The 19,045-nt window shown below is 32.5% G+C and overlaps 1 protein-coding gene across 14 annotated transcripts in view; it reads left to right on the forward strand.

Annotated features, from left to right (window-relative positions):
* Positions 1-12,543, forward strand: part of LOC134718428 (dystroglycan 1-like) — a 59,102-nt gene extending 46,559 nt beyond the window's left edge. For 12 of the 14 annotated variants that reach the window (XM_063580942.1, XM_063580956.1, XM_063580981.1 and 9 more), the window contains 2 exons: positions 1,887-2,317; positions 6,839-12,543. In XM_063580942.1, the coding sequence (XP_063437012.1) occupies positions 1,988-2,317; positions 6,839-9,094 (2,586 nt within the window). In that variant the 5' untranslated portion in view covers positions 1,887-1,987 and the 3' untranslated portion in view covers positions 9,095-12,543. Of the gene's footprint in view, positions 1-1,522; positions 1,666-1,687; positions 1,786-1,886; positions 2,318-6,838 lie in introns of those variants that run through there. The other 2 variants (XM_063580965.1, XM_063581026.1) reach the window with 2 other exon arrangements.
* The last annotated feature ends 6,502 nt before the right edge of the window (positions 12,544-19,045 follow it).

A 19,045-nucleotide genomic window follows, 5' to 3' on the forward strand; every position in this document is an offset into this window, starting at 1 on the left:
ATACCAGGTTCAAAACAAATTTATAAAAAAAGACATTGTCACATAAACTTTGGCCTAGAAAAAATCATTATACTTGGTTACAGTAGATTCTTAGATAGTATATCCCCAATGACGTAAGAAAATAATAATTTTCAAATAAAATGAGTTATTGAAGAAGAAAAAATAATAACCACACCCTTACTGCTTAGTTTAACAGTGTGAAACTATTTGATACATAGCATTCAAGAACACCGATAAAATCCTATTTCCTACTCTCGATTAGTTTTCTCTTTTGACATGATATAAATTTCGGTTATCAGTATCATGTTTTACTATAAAAAAATTTCATTTCTGAAAAAAGCTATGAAAATGTTTGTTCTATGATATAATAAAACTGTGTGAATTTAATCAGATCTTTACAACTGCACGTTTTTTCTCTCTGTTGAATGTCTGCAGATTCCCGATGATGCAGAATTCATGTAATTTGTTATTCTTTTCTCAAGATATTGATTGCCACGGTAACATATTACACATTACCATTTTTGTAGCAGTTTTTGTGACACCCTGTTATTCTGAGAAAATCATCCTGACCACAAATATTTGAAGAGGATTTGCTTGATCAATTTCGTTGTTCCATTTTAAAATATAGTTTCAAATGGACAAAACTAACATTTAATGAAGTACAAGTATATATAACAACTGATCTTTACAAATATTCAACCAGGACAATACATTGTGAAGGAAATTGTGTTATAAGAATTATAAAGTAACAAGTCCATTATGATTTATAATAAATAATCAAGAAACATACAACTAAAAATTGTTTTTGACAAATTGTCATCCATGTGATGAAAATTACATTGACATTTACACTGAAATGGATCACACCTCTCTTAATGGCAGAAAATAGATTGTAAATCACTCCATGTTTGTCACCATTGTAATGAAATGTCAGGTTTTATAGAGAAGTAGGGCTCTTGTTAAAACAAGGAGATGGTAGAATTAAAGTCTAGCTGCATTTTAATTTTTTGTCATCAGTTTTCATCTTTAGTTTTGAATTGATATTACATTGTAAGCATGTCTAAAAGTCAGTGTCAAAAATGATAAATGAGTATTTTCTATGGGAAAGTAGTTACATTTTCCATTGACTAGAAATGTAAAATGACCCTAATGGACATGAGTGGACATCAAATGAAATCTCTTGTTCACTGGAATGTAGGACTGCTCAAAGCATCAGTGTAGGTGGCTGTGGAAATGATTCTCAACAGAGTGATAATTAGAATACAAGACCTTTAGCATTGATGTGTCCTGACCCGAAGTGATTAGCCATCTGATTAGGCACGGGTGTGAAGATCTATTACAATTGCTTTTAATTGCTTTTATCACTTATATCTTTTTTCTCATTGATAAAAAACATATACTTTTACACTGGCATTGAGAGATTTAGGAAAGTTGAGTAATCCAAACAATGCGTAACGGGATTATAAGCTTAGGATTAGATTAGTAGTATTTTGGAAAGTGTTATCTGCTTTAACTCCCTTTGTCTTGGGACATTTGGCGAACAAGTAAATAAAATACCACAGCACTGTGGGATTGGAAATTACACATGTCATGTGAATTCAAAAATTGATTTATTTAACGAGAGATGAATTACTCAGATATGTAATTGTGTACTTCCATTCTAAGGTATAGCATGTTTTATAACCTTGGGCAGAAAAAAAAACATTTGATTATTTTACATTAGACATATTAGCATGTATATTATTCCATTACAGCCTTCTCACTAATTATACAGTGACTGAAGAAGTAGGTTGTAAAAACGGTGAAATCATATTATTTTTCGTCTAGGCCATCATAATGATAGATATAGATTGTGTTATAATGAAGTTATCGTTTTTCTATTGCAGGTGATCTGAGTTTATCAGTATTGTGACTGTGGATAATTATTTGTTTGGAAAGCGAACATTCCTCTCGAGACATTATATGCAGCAACACTGAATAGTGAGTTATGAAGGATTTGGATAGATGCGACAACTGCAGTTCTAATTTGGATTGTACTAAATCACAGAAATTTGTCAAGAGGAAGCAAACATATTCTATAAAAATGAATTCTTTAACATTTTTATCGCTAGGATTTTTACTCATTTCACAATGTGTAGCACAGGATTTTAAGTTAGATGTAGAAAATTTAGTTAATTCTTTGGATTTTAAAAAGCCAGGAAAGACAGAACCAGTAGCTTTACATTGGGGAATAGCCGATACTTCTGCTGTAGTTGGGAAAATGTTTAATTATGTCATACCTAGTGATGCCTTTAAAGGAGATATAATCAGCTATAAGGTTAGTATATTAAATTTTATAGAAAATTTTGCAAAAAACTGTGAACAAAAAGTCAATTATTATTAGATATCATAAAAAAAAAAAACAACAACACTTGAATAAAAGATTAACCGACCAAATACAAGAAAGTGAAATCATAGTGTTCCTACTAGTGATGAAAATAATTCAGAGAAGGACAAAAAGTATTTTAACAATAGGCTTAAATTATGTAATAGGGACTAAATAGTAATAACAAAGTCTTAATAGTTGGGGATGCTTAAGGGAGAGCACTTTACATAGGATGTTTTTTTTTCATTATTTGAAGAAGAAAAAATACTATTTAAAAACTTCTCATCTCTTGAAAACTGTTTCTGAAGTTTTTAGTTGGATATTTCTAGCTAAATTAAGGCTCTTAATTTGAATTTGAAAAGTTACATATTGTATTTGATGTTAGGAAAGTAATTGACATTTAATGTGAAAATGTTGGATGAAAGCTGTGATAAATGTGTTTCATTGTATGATGTCAGCTGGAAAAATTGAATATTTGATAGTTACACACAATTTCATCATATAATGAATTAAAAAAGGTGTTGAGTGGTAGCCATGGGCCAAATTGGACACTATCAGATCTGTAAGCATGATGAATGACCAATAAATTTGTTACCATGCTGGCCTCAAGTGAAAATATCACACATAATTTACAACATTACAAAACTTCCTGTTAATTAAAGCCAAGGTCAGGTCCCTGAAGAGTGACAACATGGACAATGACAGGCTAATCAGCCCTTCACCTCAGTTAGGTAAGGGGATCAATCTTGGGTGAAATAAAGGGAAGTCATTCTCTGTCATGCTAGGTTGCAATTGTTGATAAATCAGCATAGGGGTTAATTGTGATGTTGCATGACAAGCAATGTATCATCTCTCTAATCAAGCACACTTCCTTTTCAAACCTTTGATCTTCATATAAGGAACCCACAGAGATTTAGCTTAACTTCTGGGTCATTGTGTTACATTTAATGGATCCTCTTAAGTTAAAAAATGCAAGCAAGTTTAAAAATATAAAACCAATGATGGCCAATAAATAAATAAATGGTACTAACTACCAATGGAATAATTAGATAGTATATGTAGAAGATGATTGATTTTAATCCCATTTTTATTCAATCAATAAGAGAGAGTTTTGCTCTGAGTTCAACCTTTTCTCTAAGGACCATTTTAGCTAATTACACTCATATAGAATTACTTAATAGCAAACAAAATTGGATATTCAACAACTGAGGCTTCACAATCATCTCATAAAATAGATAATAAAGATCTATTTCTGAATCAACTCGATTGATATTTTTATATCAATTTCATGAGAATAGCATTTATCATTTTGAAGAGTTTAAAAAAATGTAACATTTTGTTCATAAAACACAATTTGTTGTCCTTCAAACCCACACAAGGTCACATGTTTCATTACTAAAACGCCTTTCCATGAAAATTATCTTAATGAAGAAATAAAAATATGTGTAAAGAGAAATCAAAATAATATGGTCCAATAAAAACCATCAAAGAGAAAAGATGAGCAGTTATTATCAAGTTATTGAGCAATATAATAGTCTTCCAACATCTGGTTTACATATTGTATTTCTGGAAGATATAATAGATTTCCTAAATTTATAACCTCCCCTTAGCTCTGACAAATAATTGTATGGGTCATTGGTAACAGTATGCAGATATAGGCATGATTAGGATTGTTTATTGCAAGTGTCAGGGACTTTCAGAAATAAAACAGAAATCACTAGTCACATTTTCAACATTGTTAATTTCTAACTATTTACATGTATGTCTGCTTCTACAATGGAGTGCATGCGTCCTAAACTGAAACATGTCCAAATGTCACTAGAAAGTTGAATACTTATCATTAGGGAAAACAAAAAAAATATAACATATGCAAAGCAGTAAATTTCAGATCTTTTATTCAAATCTTTGTTTTAAGTTGTGGCAAGAAACTATTAAGTATCAGATGAATATTAATCTGCCTTGTTCAGCCGAATGCATTAACCAATATAGATCATGTTCATTAAAAAACAAGAATGTCTGTTTTATTTTTATTTTCCAACATTTCTTAAATGTCAATTGTATCAGTTGGTGATAAAAATAATCTGGTTAACCAATATGACAGTTTGTCCCTCACTTGTTGGAATTTAGATTATCTTCCAGACAGAAATTTGATGATTTTGTCATCTGTGAAAATTACTCCAATGCATAGGAGCTCCTCCAGGGACATATTAACCAAGTTTTCTTGTCTACAACTAAACTTACAGGAATTTGCTTTATCTTAAAGCTGTCAATTCCCAAGCATTTCTTGAGTTGATCGTTATTTTATAGATCTAATACAATTTTGCTATTATTGTTTTTGGTTTACCAGGTGCAGTATGGGTTAAAAAATGTCAGTTTCTGTTTTGGCTCAATAATTTCTACATTATCTAGCATTTCCAGTCATGAGTTATAATTACAGGGTTAAATATTTTTTTCAATTTGTTACTTAATGAGAAACGTGCACTGAAGGGTAAAATTTTAAGTCTGTTTTTTGTCTACTGGTAAATTTAATACTAGGTTATATATTTGGAAAATAAATATCTAATCTATGAATATAAGTAACAACACTGAATATAGAGCAGCTAAATGTATTGACTTTTTTCTCAGATTTACATATAGTTGATAAATTGTAACATTTTCAGTACCCCAGTAAATGTGATATCAGGAAGGCGAACAAATTTAAACCAGATTTAACCATTAAATTATAGCTTACATGAAATAAATATTAATCTGATCTTTTCTAAGATGTAATACTTAGTGGGACTATACAGATGTCACCGTTCTCAGTCTATCACATTCTACTATCTAGTTTCTTATTAAGTTGGGCACATGTACCATGTGTACTAAAATACATTGCAGAAACTTTTAACATTACATAATAACACTATTAAATAAAAGTTTCAAACCAGCCTGTAAATTCATTGACCAAATTATTCGTAGAATTATATTTTATGTCTATGACTGCTGCGCAAGTGCACTCAAACTCTGCGACAACATTAGAATAGTGAATAAAAAATCAAACATTAGGCTTGATTTAACTGGTAATGATGTTATGTTTGTAGAATAAAAATGGAAAACAATATGTTCCCATTATTTTACCATTGTAAAAGCTTTGAACATGCACACATGAATACTTTAACCTATAATGGTTTACTTTCTAAATTGTTATTTGGATGGAGAGTTGTCTCATTGGCACTCACACCACATCTTTCTATATCTATTGTACACCCAAAAAAGTTGCCAAAAGATTCTTCTAAAACATTTTTAGAAATAAAAAAAAGAATCAATTTTCAAACAAAGAGAGATAACTCTCAGGTACCTGAGGACAGTCCTGTTACCTGTGATCACCTATAGCCTTAAAGATAATCATTTTAAAATTAGTAAATCTTTTATTTTATCAATTGTTAGATATAACCACATGTTTAAAAGTACTGTTATATAATTTTGGATATCAGCTAAACTTCTAAATTGTACAACTGTTTTATGACAAATTTATCCAAATCTGAATTATTTACCATTTTGCACTATTATGGCCCTTTCAAGAACTCATAATTTGATCCCAATTTGGATTAAAAGAAGCGGAAAAGACTAATGTTCTGAATGTTACAAAAGTCTAGTACAATCCTACATTAAAAGGTGTCAGACATGTAAGATAAAGAATCAGCAAAATAATATCAAGCTTTTTAGTTTTAATGTAAAGATTTGTAATTCTTGGTTTGACCTATTAAGGTGATGATATCTTGTCTAGCCTATAACATATGCTCTGACTGAACTTGATTATGATGAAGTGATTTGAGCTTTACTTGCTGCTGAGAAACAGCATTTCACCGAATTTTTACCATTGCATCACACTTTTCAAATTAGCAATCATAGATATAGCATAGGATTTCTTTCATCCTTGTCTGGAGAATAAGTCATTATTGCATTCGACCTCTGCAGGCATTTTTCATTCAAGTGCAAAAATTCAAGAAAAAACTTTCCTCAAGTTTTTGGTTTCTTATAAAGTTTTTTTTACTTTCCCAGTCTATTCTCCTTTAAAAATGAAATTTCTGTAGAAAAGCAGACAATGTACAAATAAATAATGATGCTGCAGTGCTAATTTTTGACCAGGGTGTGCTGTCTGAACAAATATTATAAAACATATGTTTTGTATAAACTTCAATGCTGCATAAGTAGAAAAAAGCTTAAAAGAGTTCTATTTACCACCAACCATATCACAATTATATAACTTTAAGCATGTCACAAGTTATACAAGGCTGATGACTTATTTAGTTATAAAAAACATTTAGTATAAGAGAGGCTTGTTTACACTGTCACCAAAAGTGCAGGTTCATATGTACTTAAAAAAGTTATGAAAAAGAATTCCAAACATGTTATTATTTATATGTTAGTACATGTACTATCAGGAGTGAGAATCAAGTTGTACTTGACTTAATTTTCTTTTCTTTTTTACAGATTATGGAAGTTGGCAAAGATGGATTACCAGTATGGTTACATTTTGATAGTAAAAATCACCAATTGAAAGGCATTCCAAGTCCAGGAGACCTTGGACAACATTACCTCGAAGTTATAGTCAGTGGATTTCAAAACTCTGTAGCCAAAGATGTTTTCTCAGTAACTGTAACGGGAGAATCTCTGGTCCTTAAATATACACCATCAAACTCACAGAACGGGAAACCACAGGTCGTCAGATGTAGACGAGAAGTTCCAGAAACAGCCGTCACAATTGTTGTTGATGCTGATTTAGAATCTTTACCAGCTTTAAATAGATTAGACTTGGTCAATTCTGCCGCATCCTACCTGGGTCTAGCTAATGATATGATGAAACTGCTTCCAAAGGGAGATAAACCAATGATTGACAGCTCAACTTTAGTGGCGGGATCTGGTAATATTAAAGAACCTAAACATGCCGGTGTACAAGTATCATGGTTGGTTGGTTGTGGACAGGTAGAGAAAGATCACATGCCAGTTCTACATCATGTTGAGAAAACAGCTCTCAATGGTAGCTTGGCTCGTGCAGTTGGTTACCAGATAAGTGGGTGGCAAGTAACTAATACATTGTTTCAGGAAGCTCCTCATAGGAGGAGGAGAGCAATAAGAGCAACTGCTACACCAGCTGTAACAAGAAGCCCACCAACAGTCTCAGAAGTTGTAACGGTCACTGATGTAGAGGAACCAATGACCAGAAGTATTCCTATAATGGTCTCCCCGTCATTGGATATCCAAGCCACAAAGTCTGTTGTAGTACCACCAGCAACTCCAGAACCAACAGAAATGATGACCAAAGTTGTCACCAAATCTACTCCAATCATGCCACCAACAACACCAAAAGGTACACCGAAACCAGTCCCAACCAAAACAGAAATCTTACCAACTAAAACACATGTGATGACAGCAGCCCCACCTACTAAAACTACTACTGAGTCTTCCATGATTGATAACACACCAAAATGTGATGATGGTAGTCTGGCAGCTCCTATCAGGAAGGGCAAAATGAACGATCTTGTATTTACTGCAGGAGAATCTAGTGTGATTGCAGTTCCTGATGATTTATTTTACGATTGTCTGGAAGGGTCAACTGGTCAATTACGTTTGGATTTATTCATTGATGGAATGCAAGTCCTTAGTCCAAATTCATGGATTGGTTTACAAAGGAAAAACAACAAGTGGTTTATAACTGGAGCACCACTTGCAAATGACATGGGAATGAAAAGTTATAGAATTACCGCACAAAATAGGAAAGGAGTTTTCTCTCCTGCATTTGCCAATTTCATGGTGACAGTTATAAAGTCAAACATTAAAAATCTTGAAAATCCTTCACATGAGTTAGGATTAGTCTTAGATGAAGATTTTGATCAATTTACTGTGGCCAAAAGGATGATTCTGGTAAATCAGATTAAGAGAATATATCGGGATGATAGCACAGATAACATTAGCATACTCAAATTTGAACGTGGATCTGTAAAGTTTGGCTGGACAAATAATACTCTCCCAACAGACCATTGTCCTATTGATGGCATTAAAACTGTGGTTGGCAGACTTGTCAAGGAAGATGGTCAATTAACAGATAGGGCCAGGCGTATGTTGAAAGACTTTTCTGTTAATAAGGCTACTGCACAGCCAAAAGGAGAATGTTTGAATAATCCAGACTTTCCTATCCATGGTGAAGTTGAACAACCAATTGATCCAATTCCAGAGTATAAAACTCCTAAGCCTACACCAAAACCTACAACATTAACTCCAAAGAAAGAAGAACAAGAAAGTGATGATGATATGTTGATAACCACCGTTGTACCTGCTGTTGTCATAATAATCATCCTACTGATTGCTTTGTTTATTGCTTGCTGTTTGTACCGTAAGAGAAGGAAGGGAAAGATGTCATTGGAAGATAAAAATACATTTGTAAACAAAGGAGCACCGATTATATTCCCCGATGAATACGATGAGAAACCAAATGATGCTAACAAACCTCTTATAATGGATGACGAAAAACCACCAATGCCACCACCGGAATATACACGTGCATCAAGTGAAAGTTCCCGATCGTCAGATCATAAAAATGAGGAATATGAAGAACATGATATGACTGACATGAGTTCTCCCATGATTCAACCTCCTCCTCCAATACATAGTTCTGGAGGAAACAAACAACCAAGACCTCACATGCAAACTGCTTACAATAACAAGCCTGCTCCATACGTGCCACCGTAATGCAAAAGGCTTTTTAGATCTATAGTTTAAATAAATTTGATGAGGACTTACGTGCTAACATACTGCAATATTTCCAAAAACATATATAAATATACATGTATACATGTAGAAAAGACTGTGACGTTCTCCAAGGATCTCGCCGAGTTGGAGACAGACATTGTCTTGGGCTCGTCACATTTCACCCGTTATCTGTACACTATATAGATGCATGGATGTGAGGTAAATGATTGATGGAAGACTTTCTGAACTGTTAATTGGTAAAATTGTATGAAGTGACAGGAATGTTAGATCACATGGTTGTCTTAAAGATGTTGATTCTGACCAAAGAAAGCAATGCAAGACAATGTACAAGAATTGTTATTTTTTTATGCAAAATGTTGTGATTAAATTTTGAACATATAGAATGAGTTGAAGGCATCAAGTAGGTAAACCAAATTGTCTGTCAGTTCATTTCTTTACAAAAAAAATGTCAATTAATCTATTCTTTTATATATATTCAAATTAGGATCTTAGTGCCTAGTTTTCTGTGTGACAGTGTTATGTAGTTTTTGTGTTAAATATTGCTTTAAGATTCTGTTTATACATGTATATCATTTGGGATTTTTTTTTATTCTCTCTCTCTATCCATCTTTTAAGTGGTATATTTACTGTATAGTGAATAATCCAGGTATAATTGATGATGTCACAGCTATTAGGAACAAAATGTATAAGTTCTAAATGTCTGTACATATCAGTATCTGTACAACACTAGCAGGCCATTCAAACAGTATATGTATAGCACTAGCGGCCCTTCAAACAGCATATGTAATACGGCCTAAATGTTTGAAAATATGTTGGTCAATGATAGCTTTTAAATGTTGGGTCCAACTAAGTGGACCAATTATTCCAGGTCAAAAATCCAGCAAAATTAGCATCATAGGGTAAATTGTTTCATTCAGTTTTCTATTTCATGTTTTTAACCAAAAACACTGCCCATAATTAATGTTTGTTATAAATTTCACATGAGCATTTTAAGCCGCAAAATTATCTCACCACATAAATTCAAACAAATCTTAAGATGTGATACTTCATTACAGCCAGATAACTCCCCATTAAAAGTGTATACTGGTATTTAAATAATATATCTTTGTATTCACATGTATATATTTAAAAATGAAATCCTCTATTTTTCCAAATTAATGATATTTCAAACATTTTATATCCATGGTTATGTTTTCTTTTGAAAAAAATATAAATAAGAGAGATATATTTGTTGCTTTTTCCATCTTCATATTATTTATTAGTAAAGCATTTATGTATTCCGATTAGTGCTGTTATGATTGTTTTATGTATTGTACTATTACACCACTATAGGTATCATCTAAATGTCTTGTGGTACAACAAACTTTACCTGTAGAAAGAGGACACTGTCAAGAGAAACCACATTTTTCTATTAAGACCTTTTCATAGTGTCATTACAATCCATATCTCATGCTGAATGTATACATGTGTTCTTATATATGTGTTTTAAAAGACTCTTTCCATTGTACGGTCTTTTGAGATGGAGAAAAGTGGTTTCTCTAGACATTTCATGTTTGTACGTGACTTTTATGTATAGAATATTTCACGTCTTCAGTATAAAAATATCATGACAATTTCCTATATCCGATACAGTAACAATACTCAAGACTTTTTTTATCAGGGATCGTATGATATTCAATATCGGAAAAGAAAAAAGATTTCTATTCATGTTAGATACAATGCACAAAGTTTGAACTTGCTTTTATGTGCACTTCACTTTGAACTAAATAAAAACCTACATAATATACCTTAAAAAATTCCTTAATAATAGTTCTTGAATTTTATGACATTTTACTTGATAAGTTGTAATTATGGAAGACATAGATGAAATCTTTCTTAAAAAAAGTTGAATTTTGTTCTGTTGTGTTTGTCATTTATGATGACATATATTTGTAAATATTGCATTCAGTTGATGTGATGGATGAATGAATTTGATGTTATTTTAGTGCCTATGAGAAAATGACTGAGTAAAGAAATAAAATTTTGCCTTTTGCTAGGTGTTTCGTAGATGTATTTTAGTTTTTCATTTTCTTCTGCATTCTATCTGTTACATTTTACAAAATATTCTTTGCATTTATTTTACCATTTACAAAATCAAGAAGTAGGTCTTTGCATATATTTAAGAAAAAAATCAATATTTAAATTAAATCATGCTTTTTTCTCAAATGAAAGAATTGATGATTTTTATTTGATTTTTTTTTTTAATTAGGTTTATATCTATTTATACCTACAATGTATACGAAAACTTTCTCTGTATAAAATATCATATTGATTGCAGGGAGGAAATGTTCTATCTGACACATACATATTTTAAATGAAAGTTAAACTTGCCAATGTCATTATACATATGTTTTAGTCATTTTTCTTATTCTTTTATCTATTTATTGGAATAATTATATAAGATGTTTTGATACATCCATCTCTATCTGTCTGTGTAATTAGTTCATTCTGGGAGCATTTCTTTTCTTGTTTAATAAAAGCCTCAGACTTTCTGGAGAACCATACTGATGGTAAATGTAACATCATTAAAAAAATCAATGTTAAGAAGATTTATTTTTCATTAACAGACATGTTTCACAAATTCTGCAGATAATTGCAATACCATTATAGAAGCAAAAGAGATCTAGAACAATTTCAAATTGAATCTCCCAAGAGACTTTTAGATGCCTTTCATTATAAAGATATAATGCAATGATTAATGTCATATAACTCTACCAATGCTTACAACCATGGGGAAAAGCTTTTTATGCAGACGACACTTGCCATTGCTGAACATGGAGGGAAGTTAATGGGGGCTAATATTTATTTAAATTTGTTCACCAATTCATCATTCTTTTCTTTAGTATTTTTCCAAAGACTTTAATCTGTTGCATAAACATTTTATATAAAAACATCTATATAATATACATGTATCTTACATATTTTATCTGTATCCAATCTTCCTTGTACATGTATGTGCCATACATATAATATCATTATTCGTCATAAACTACTATGGAAAAAGATAACACTGGACCTAAATAAAGGGACATCAATTATATTTAAAGATTTCAAAGGGAAATAACTTGTAATTTTTTTAATATCAAAGGGAGATAACTGTCCTAGTTCCTTCAAGACATTTAGACATGGGAGGGAAAACAGGGGAATGCTGTTGTCAACTGATGGAAGTACAATGTCCATAATATTTGAGTTAAAATGAAATACCACTGATCACAAATTTATCCCCTGTTTTATTAGCGATTATTTTATTTTGTGTACAGTGTTTTCGCTGGAAGTATTATTTATCTATTATTAGTGAGGTACACTACAAATTTTATTGTATTGTATGCTGTTGTATATTGATTTATTTTCATCCAAGCATGATAAAATAATAAATATTCATAATACAAGTTTTTACATTTATTTTATTGTGGCAATGGACTGCATGAAGTACAAGGTTGGAAAACAAAAATTATAACCTGAAATTGTTGCATGACTTTTGATGAGATACCATTTATATTTAATTTGGGTGTGGTTCTACATTATTTTTAAACAGCAAACAAATGTTAGTCATCAAATTTGAACACAAGAATCATGAAAGTGACATTTAAAGCAAATGAAAACATATATGAATATGATATATATGCATAGCAGACATATAGCCACCCTTATCTCTTTACAAAAAAAAGACAAACAAAACAATGACCACCTTTTAGATAAATACATAATATTAAAATGCACCCTTCTCAATGAATTAATTAATAGGAAATAAAATTACCCCCTTTGTCAGGTCAATCAGTTTATCATTAAGGTCAGTCAGAGATAAGAATCAAATTGTGACATGGTGTTTTTCTGGATTTTTAACAAACATAAATGTCCTTTGGTTTGACTCTTCTCTTTTTATAGCGTACTTTCCTTTCACTTTTGAATACCAAATCATCTACTTAAAGGCATAAGTCCAGGGCCATTACCTGAACCTAAGAGGTGAGTGTTGCTAGATACATGCTCATGCATATCCTCCCCCTGTATAGCTTTTCATTTCAGAAGTCATAGTTTGTTTAAAGCTGGTAAATTTGGTGTGGCTTGCCACTTATATTGATTGACCTTAGTCTCAATTTCATGGTTGAATCAACATAATATTCCTCCTAAGATAATTTAAATGCATCACCTTTGTTAGTTGGGAAAACATAATGCACAAATTATATAATTTTATTTCAACAAATATATCCAGTACACCTTTTTAGAACTCTAGTTTCAGACTAGCATTTTAATTTTCAATGGACCTAAATTACATTATTTAAGCTTGCCAGTCAATACTGGAAATTGTACCTCTGATCTTAAATTCTTGAAACTTTGAACATTACTTTGTCTTTATGAATTTGTACAAAAAGACTTGATTGGTTAAAATATCTATATAGGAGACTTGATTGGTTTAATAATCTCTGTAGGAGACCTGATTAGTTTAAGTATCTGTTTAGGAGTTGATTGGTTTAAGTATCTATATAGGAGACTTAAAAGGTGTGAGTATATGGATTGGGGACTTGAGAGGTGTGAGTATATGTATAGGAGACTTGAAAGGTGTGAGTATATGTATAGGAGACTTGAATGGTGTGAGTATATGTATAGGAGACTTGAAAGGTGTGAGTATTTGGATAGGAGACTTGAAAGGTGTGAGTATATGTATAGGAGACTTAAAAGGTGTGAGTATATGGATTGGGGACTTGAGAGGTGTGAGTATATGTACAGGAGACTTGAAAGGTGTGAGTATATGTATAGGCGACTTGAAATGTGTGTGCATATGTATAGGAGACCTGGTTGGTTAAAGTATCTGTATAGGCGTCAATTGTTCTAAGTATCTATAGGAGACTTGAAAGGTGTGAGTATATTTATAGGAGACTTGAAAGGTGTGAGTATATGTATAGGAGACTTGAAAGTGTGAGTATATGTATAGGAGACTTGAAAGGTGTGAGTATATGTATAGGAGACTTGAAAGGTGTGAGTGTATGTATATGAGGCTTGACAGGTGTGAGTATATGTGTAGGAGACTTGTTTGGTTTAAGTATATGTATAGGAGACTTGTTTGGTTTAAGTATATGTATAGGAAACTTGAAAGGTGTGAGTATGTGTATAGGAGACTTGAAAGTCGTGAGTGTATGTATAGGAGACTTGAAAGTGTGAGTATATGTATAGGAAACTTGAAAGGTGCGAGTATATGTATAGGAGACTTGAAAGGTGTGAGTGTATGTATAGGAGACTTGAAAGTGTGAGTATATGTATAGGAGACTTGACAGGTGTGTGCATATGTATAGGAGACTTGAAAGGTGTGAGTATATGTATAAGAGACTTGAAAGGTGTGAGTATATGTATAGGAGACTTGACAGGTGTGAGTATATGTATATGAGACTTGAAAGTGTGAGTATATGTATAGGAGACTTGAAAGGTGTGTGCATATGTATAGGAGACTTGATTGGTTTCAGTATCTGTATAGGCGTCGTTTGGTTTAAGTATATGTATAGGAGACTTGAAAGGTGTGAGTGTATGTATAGGAGACTTGACAGGTGTGAGTATATGTATAGGAGACTTGTTTGGTTTAAGTATATGTATAGGAGACTTGAAAGGTGTGAGTGTATGTATATGAGACTTGACAGGTGTGAGTATATGTGTAGGAGACTTGTTTGGTTTAAGTATATGTATAGGAGACTTGTTTGGTTTAAGTATATGTATAGGAAACTTGAAAGGTGTGAGTATGTGTATAGGAGACTTGAAAGTCGTGAGTGTATGTATAGGAGACTTGAAAGTGTGAGTATATGTATAGGAAACTTGAAAGGTGCGAGTATATGTATAGGAGACTTGAAAGGTGTGAGTGTATGTATAGGAGACTTGAAAGTGTGAGTATATGTATAGGAGACTTGACAGGTGTGTGCATATGTATAGGAGACTTGAAAGGTGTGAGTATATGTATAAGAGACTTGAAAGGTGTGAGTATATGTATAGGAGACTTGACAGGTGTGAGTATATGTATATGAGACTTGAAAGTGTGAGTATATGTATAGGAGACTTGAAAGGTGTGTGCATATGTATAGGAGACTTGATTGGTTTCAGTATCTGTATAGGCGTCGTTTGGTTTAAGTATATGTATAGGAGACTTGAAAGGTGTGAGTGTATGTATAGGAGACTTGACAGGTGTGAGTATATGTATAGGAGACTTGTTTGGTTTAAGTATATGTATAGGAGACTTGAAAGGCGTGAGTATATGTATAGGAAACTTGAAAGGTGTGAGTATATGTATAGGAGACTTGAAAGGTGTAAGTGTATGCATAGGAGACTTGAAAGTGTGAGTATATGTATAGGAAACTTGAAAGGTGTGAGTATATGTATATGAAACTTGAAAGGTGTGAGTGTATGTATAGGAGACTTGAAAGTGTGAGTATATGTATAGGAGACTTGACAGGGGTGTGCATATGTATAGGAGACTTGAAAGGTGTGCGTGTATGTATAGGAGACTTGAAAGTGTGAGTATATGTATAGGAGACTTGACAGGTGTGTGCATATGTATAGGAGACTTGAAAGGTGTGAGTGTATGTATAGGAGACTTGACAGGTGTGTGCATATGTATAGGAGACTTGATTGGTTTCAGTATCTGTATAGGCGTCGATTGGTTTAAGTATCTGTATAGGAGTTGATTGGTTAAAGTATACTTACTGGTATCTGTATAGGATACTTGTTGGGTTTAAGTTGTTGTATAGGACACTTGAATGGCATAAGTAGCTGTATCGGAACCGACCAGAGTTTGCAGCCAATTGTTATTAAACAAAGCGCAGAGTTGGGTTTTGTTAGAGCATAACATGTTTTCTTAGCACCAGACATTGAGATCAATTAATGAAGAAAAAAGAGACATGATCCTCTACTGAATCAATTCATATCTTTTTAACATACATCTATTTGCATTTTTTTATATAGATGATCCGGACTACGATTAAGGAAACAATATATCATATCATTGAAATGTGAGTATAAAAGGGAGGTTTATTTATACCTTTAGTTGCTTTCAAAAAACTTTCTTAAAGATCCTAAAAGAATTGAACATTAAAAATTTAGAACAAGCACTCATTTTCTCAGTAAATTGATGAAAAGTCAGTAACTTAGGAATTCCATTCAGAGGTCTATAGTATTTTGACCGCAATACGGTTGTACTTCTGGTACCCTGAAATTGTCAGAACTGTTGAACTGTGAATGTAAAAAAGACGAAAAACCCAAAGACAAACAGCGTTTATTCGAACTGCAAATGAACAGATCCACTCTATTAGTCATGAAAGTACACGAAATATTTGCCACTGGACGTGCCCATTATCACATAAAAATTTAAAAGCTACTAGAAACACATGAGTGCTTGTTCTAAATTTTTAATGTTCAATTCTTTTAGGATCTTTAAGAAAGTTTTTTGAAAGCAACTAAAGGTATAAATAAACCTCCCTTTTATACTCACATTTCAATGATATGATATATTGTTTCCTTAATCGTAGTCCGGATCATCTATATAACAAAATGCTTTTAAATTTTTATGTGATAATGGGCACGTCCAGTGGCAAATATTTCGTGTACTTTCATGACTAATAGAGTGGATCTGTTCATTTGCAGTTCGAATAAACGCTGTTTGTCTTTGGGTTTTTCGTCTTTTTTACATTCACAGTTCAACAGTTCTGACAATTTCAGGGTACCAGAAGTACAACCGTATTGCGGTCAAAATACTATAGACCTCTGAATGGAATTCCTAAGTTACTGACTTTTCATCAATTTACCATTCTGATGAGGAAGCACAAATTTTGTGTCATAACTCAACGCGAAACATTCCAGCTAATTGTAATTTGGCATGTTAAGTACAGAGAATGACAAAGAGTTAAATCTGAAAGCAAGCTTAATATATTCTCTTTGACATTTGTAGTGCATCGGTTACTGACTGTCTGGAATATTATCCTGATATCTAATGTTTACATTGGAAAACACTTATATTTACGTAATCTACAAGCAAAACAATGCGAAACAGAATAGACACTTTAAACATCTGATATATTATAAATATCTGTCAGAAGAACGAATATATTGTTTAACAATATTATCAATAGGATGATGCGACTTTAAGTGATTTGCCCTTCTATAATGTTCATTGCTGATTGAAGAGTTATAGGGTGTTTCTTTTCTGAGTATCTACGCAGAACCATGAACATTTTCTGTACAAGGACGAACGAAAAGGGAGGGTGTAAAAGTATGGACGATGAATCGGAGGTTGGTGCTGGGATATTTTGTTTTTTACATGATATAAAAAAAAAATATACAGGCGATGGAGATATTTCAAAGCGCTGTAATCCGGTGATCAATTAGACCCCAATATTTGACTGGGCTATATATAAACTTGGTCATCCCTAAGTCTTATTCCGATTGGTACTTAAACCCTTGCCAAATTAACATACAGTTTGAGCGGAATGTATAAATTCGGCAGGTCGGAATCTGGATGTTAAATTATATATTTCATGATTAGATATTGCCATTTTCTCAGCACGTCAATTGTCTTGAAAATAACTAATTGAGGGGTCAGTTGTTTGTCTGTTGCAAGGTTTAATTTCTGTCGTGACTGTCCAATATTCCCGTATTAGTGTCCAGTAGCATTCCGACCTTATTTTCACGGTCCATCGTCCAAGTTGACACCATGTTGCAGGAACTATACCTATTGTACTGATTGCTATTTTATTCTTATCCTTAGTTACAGTCATATGAACGATGTTCTTGAAATTTGAATGTTAAGAAAATTATTGCCTGTCTGCATGAAATACTTGTCACTGGACATAAAACAAACAATAATCATTCAATCAATAAGCTTCTTCTATAGAAACTTGTCTGTTGTCTTTACCCCACTGGCCTTCGTCGAATATCTGCATAAAGAGTTCAACTAAAGTGTCATTTATTAGAATATGATAAAATGCAACCGTTTAACAATAATCAAGTTAGTCATTTCTAAAAACGAGTATAGTTCTCGGTCAATGCTTCAAGTTGTATAAATTGCATCTTGTTGACTTTTCCATATTTAGGAAGAATATCCTCAGCTAGTTGAAGTATCATCCTCTGGCAATATCTGCCAATTTTGTGTTGGTTTTGGCAGTTGTCAAGGTCTTGTTTAGATTCTGGAAAAGTGATTTTTATTAAGGAGATCTATTTTCGGTATATATATTGAGGTGTGTTTATTGCTTGTGATAAGATTTTAATTAAATGACTTGTTTGCGTACAGTATTGAGAATGTTAACGTAATTATTTCATGCTTTTACTAAGATGATTATATAACCAATGCACACACTGTAATTATATTTATATTCAAGTAAATCATACATTTTCTTCAAAATTTGTCAGATTTTAAATTCAGAAAATGGATGAAAATGAGAGGCAAAAGATGCCAGAGGGACATTCAAACTCATTAGTCGAAAATAAACTGACAACAACATCATGGGTAAATCAGAATAGTAGCACACCAAACACAACACAAAAAAATAAGGCCTGAGCAACACAAACCCTACCAAAAAATAGGGGTGATCGCAGGTGTTCAAGAAGGATAAGCAGATCCTGCTCCATATGTGGCATTCGCCGTGTTGCTCGTGTGATACACAAAACCGGTAAAAAGTATAATTTGGTAGTTTGCATTCGTGAAAAGGGGACGGAATGGTAGTTATGACATTAGAAAGATATCCGGTATCATATTTGAAACAGATATGTCATGGTTATAAACTCGTGATGGCATCCGTAAAATTCTGAAGGGATGATTTCAAATTCACCACTGGGATTTCTTGATCTAAAAGCTTCCTTGTGAGCAGCAATCCTCTATCAAGGAAATCTTAATAGGAATTACAACTCCTCGAAAAAAAAAAA

The sequence above is a fragment of the Mytilus trossulus genome, chromosome 1 (assembly GCF_036588685.1).
Source record: "Mytilus trossulus isolate FHL-02 chromosome 1, PNRI_Mtr1.1.1.hap1, whole genome shotgun sequence".
In the NCBI taxonomy this organism is placed as follows: domain Eukaryota; kingdom Metazoa; phylum Mollusca; class Bivalvia; order Mytilida; family Mytilidae; genus Mytilus; species Mytilus trossulus.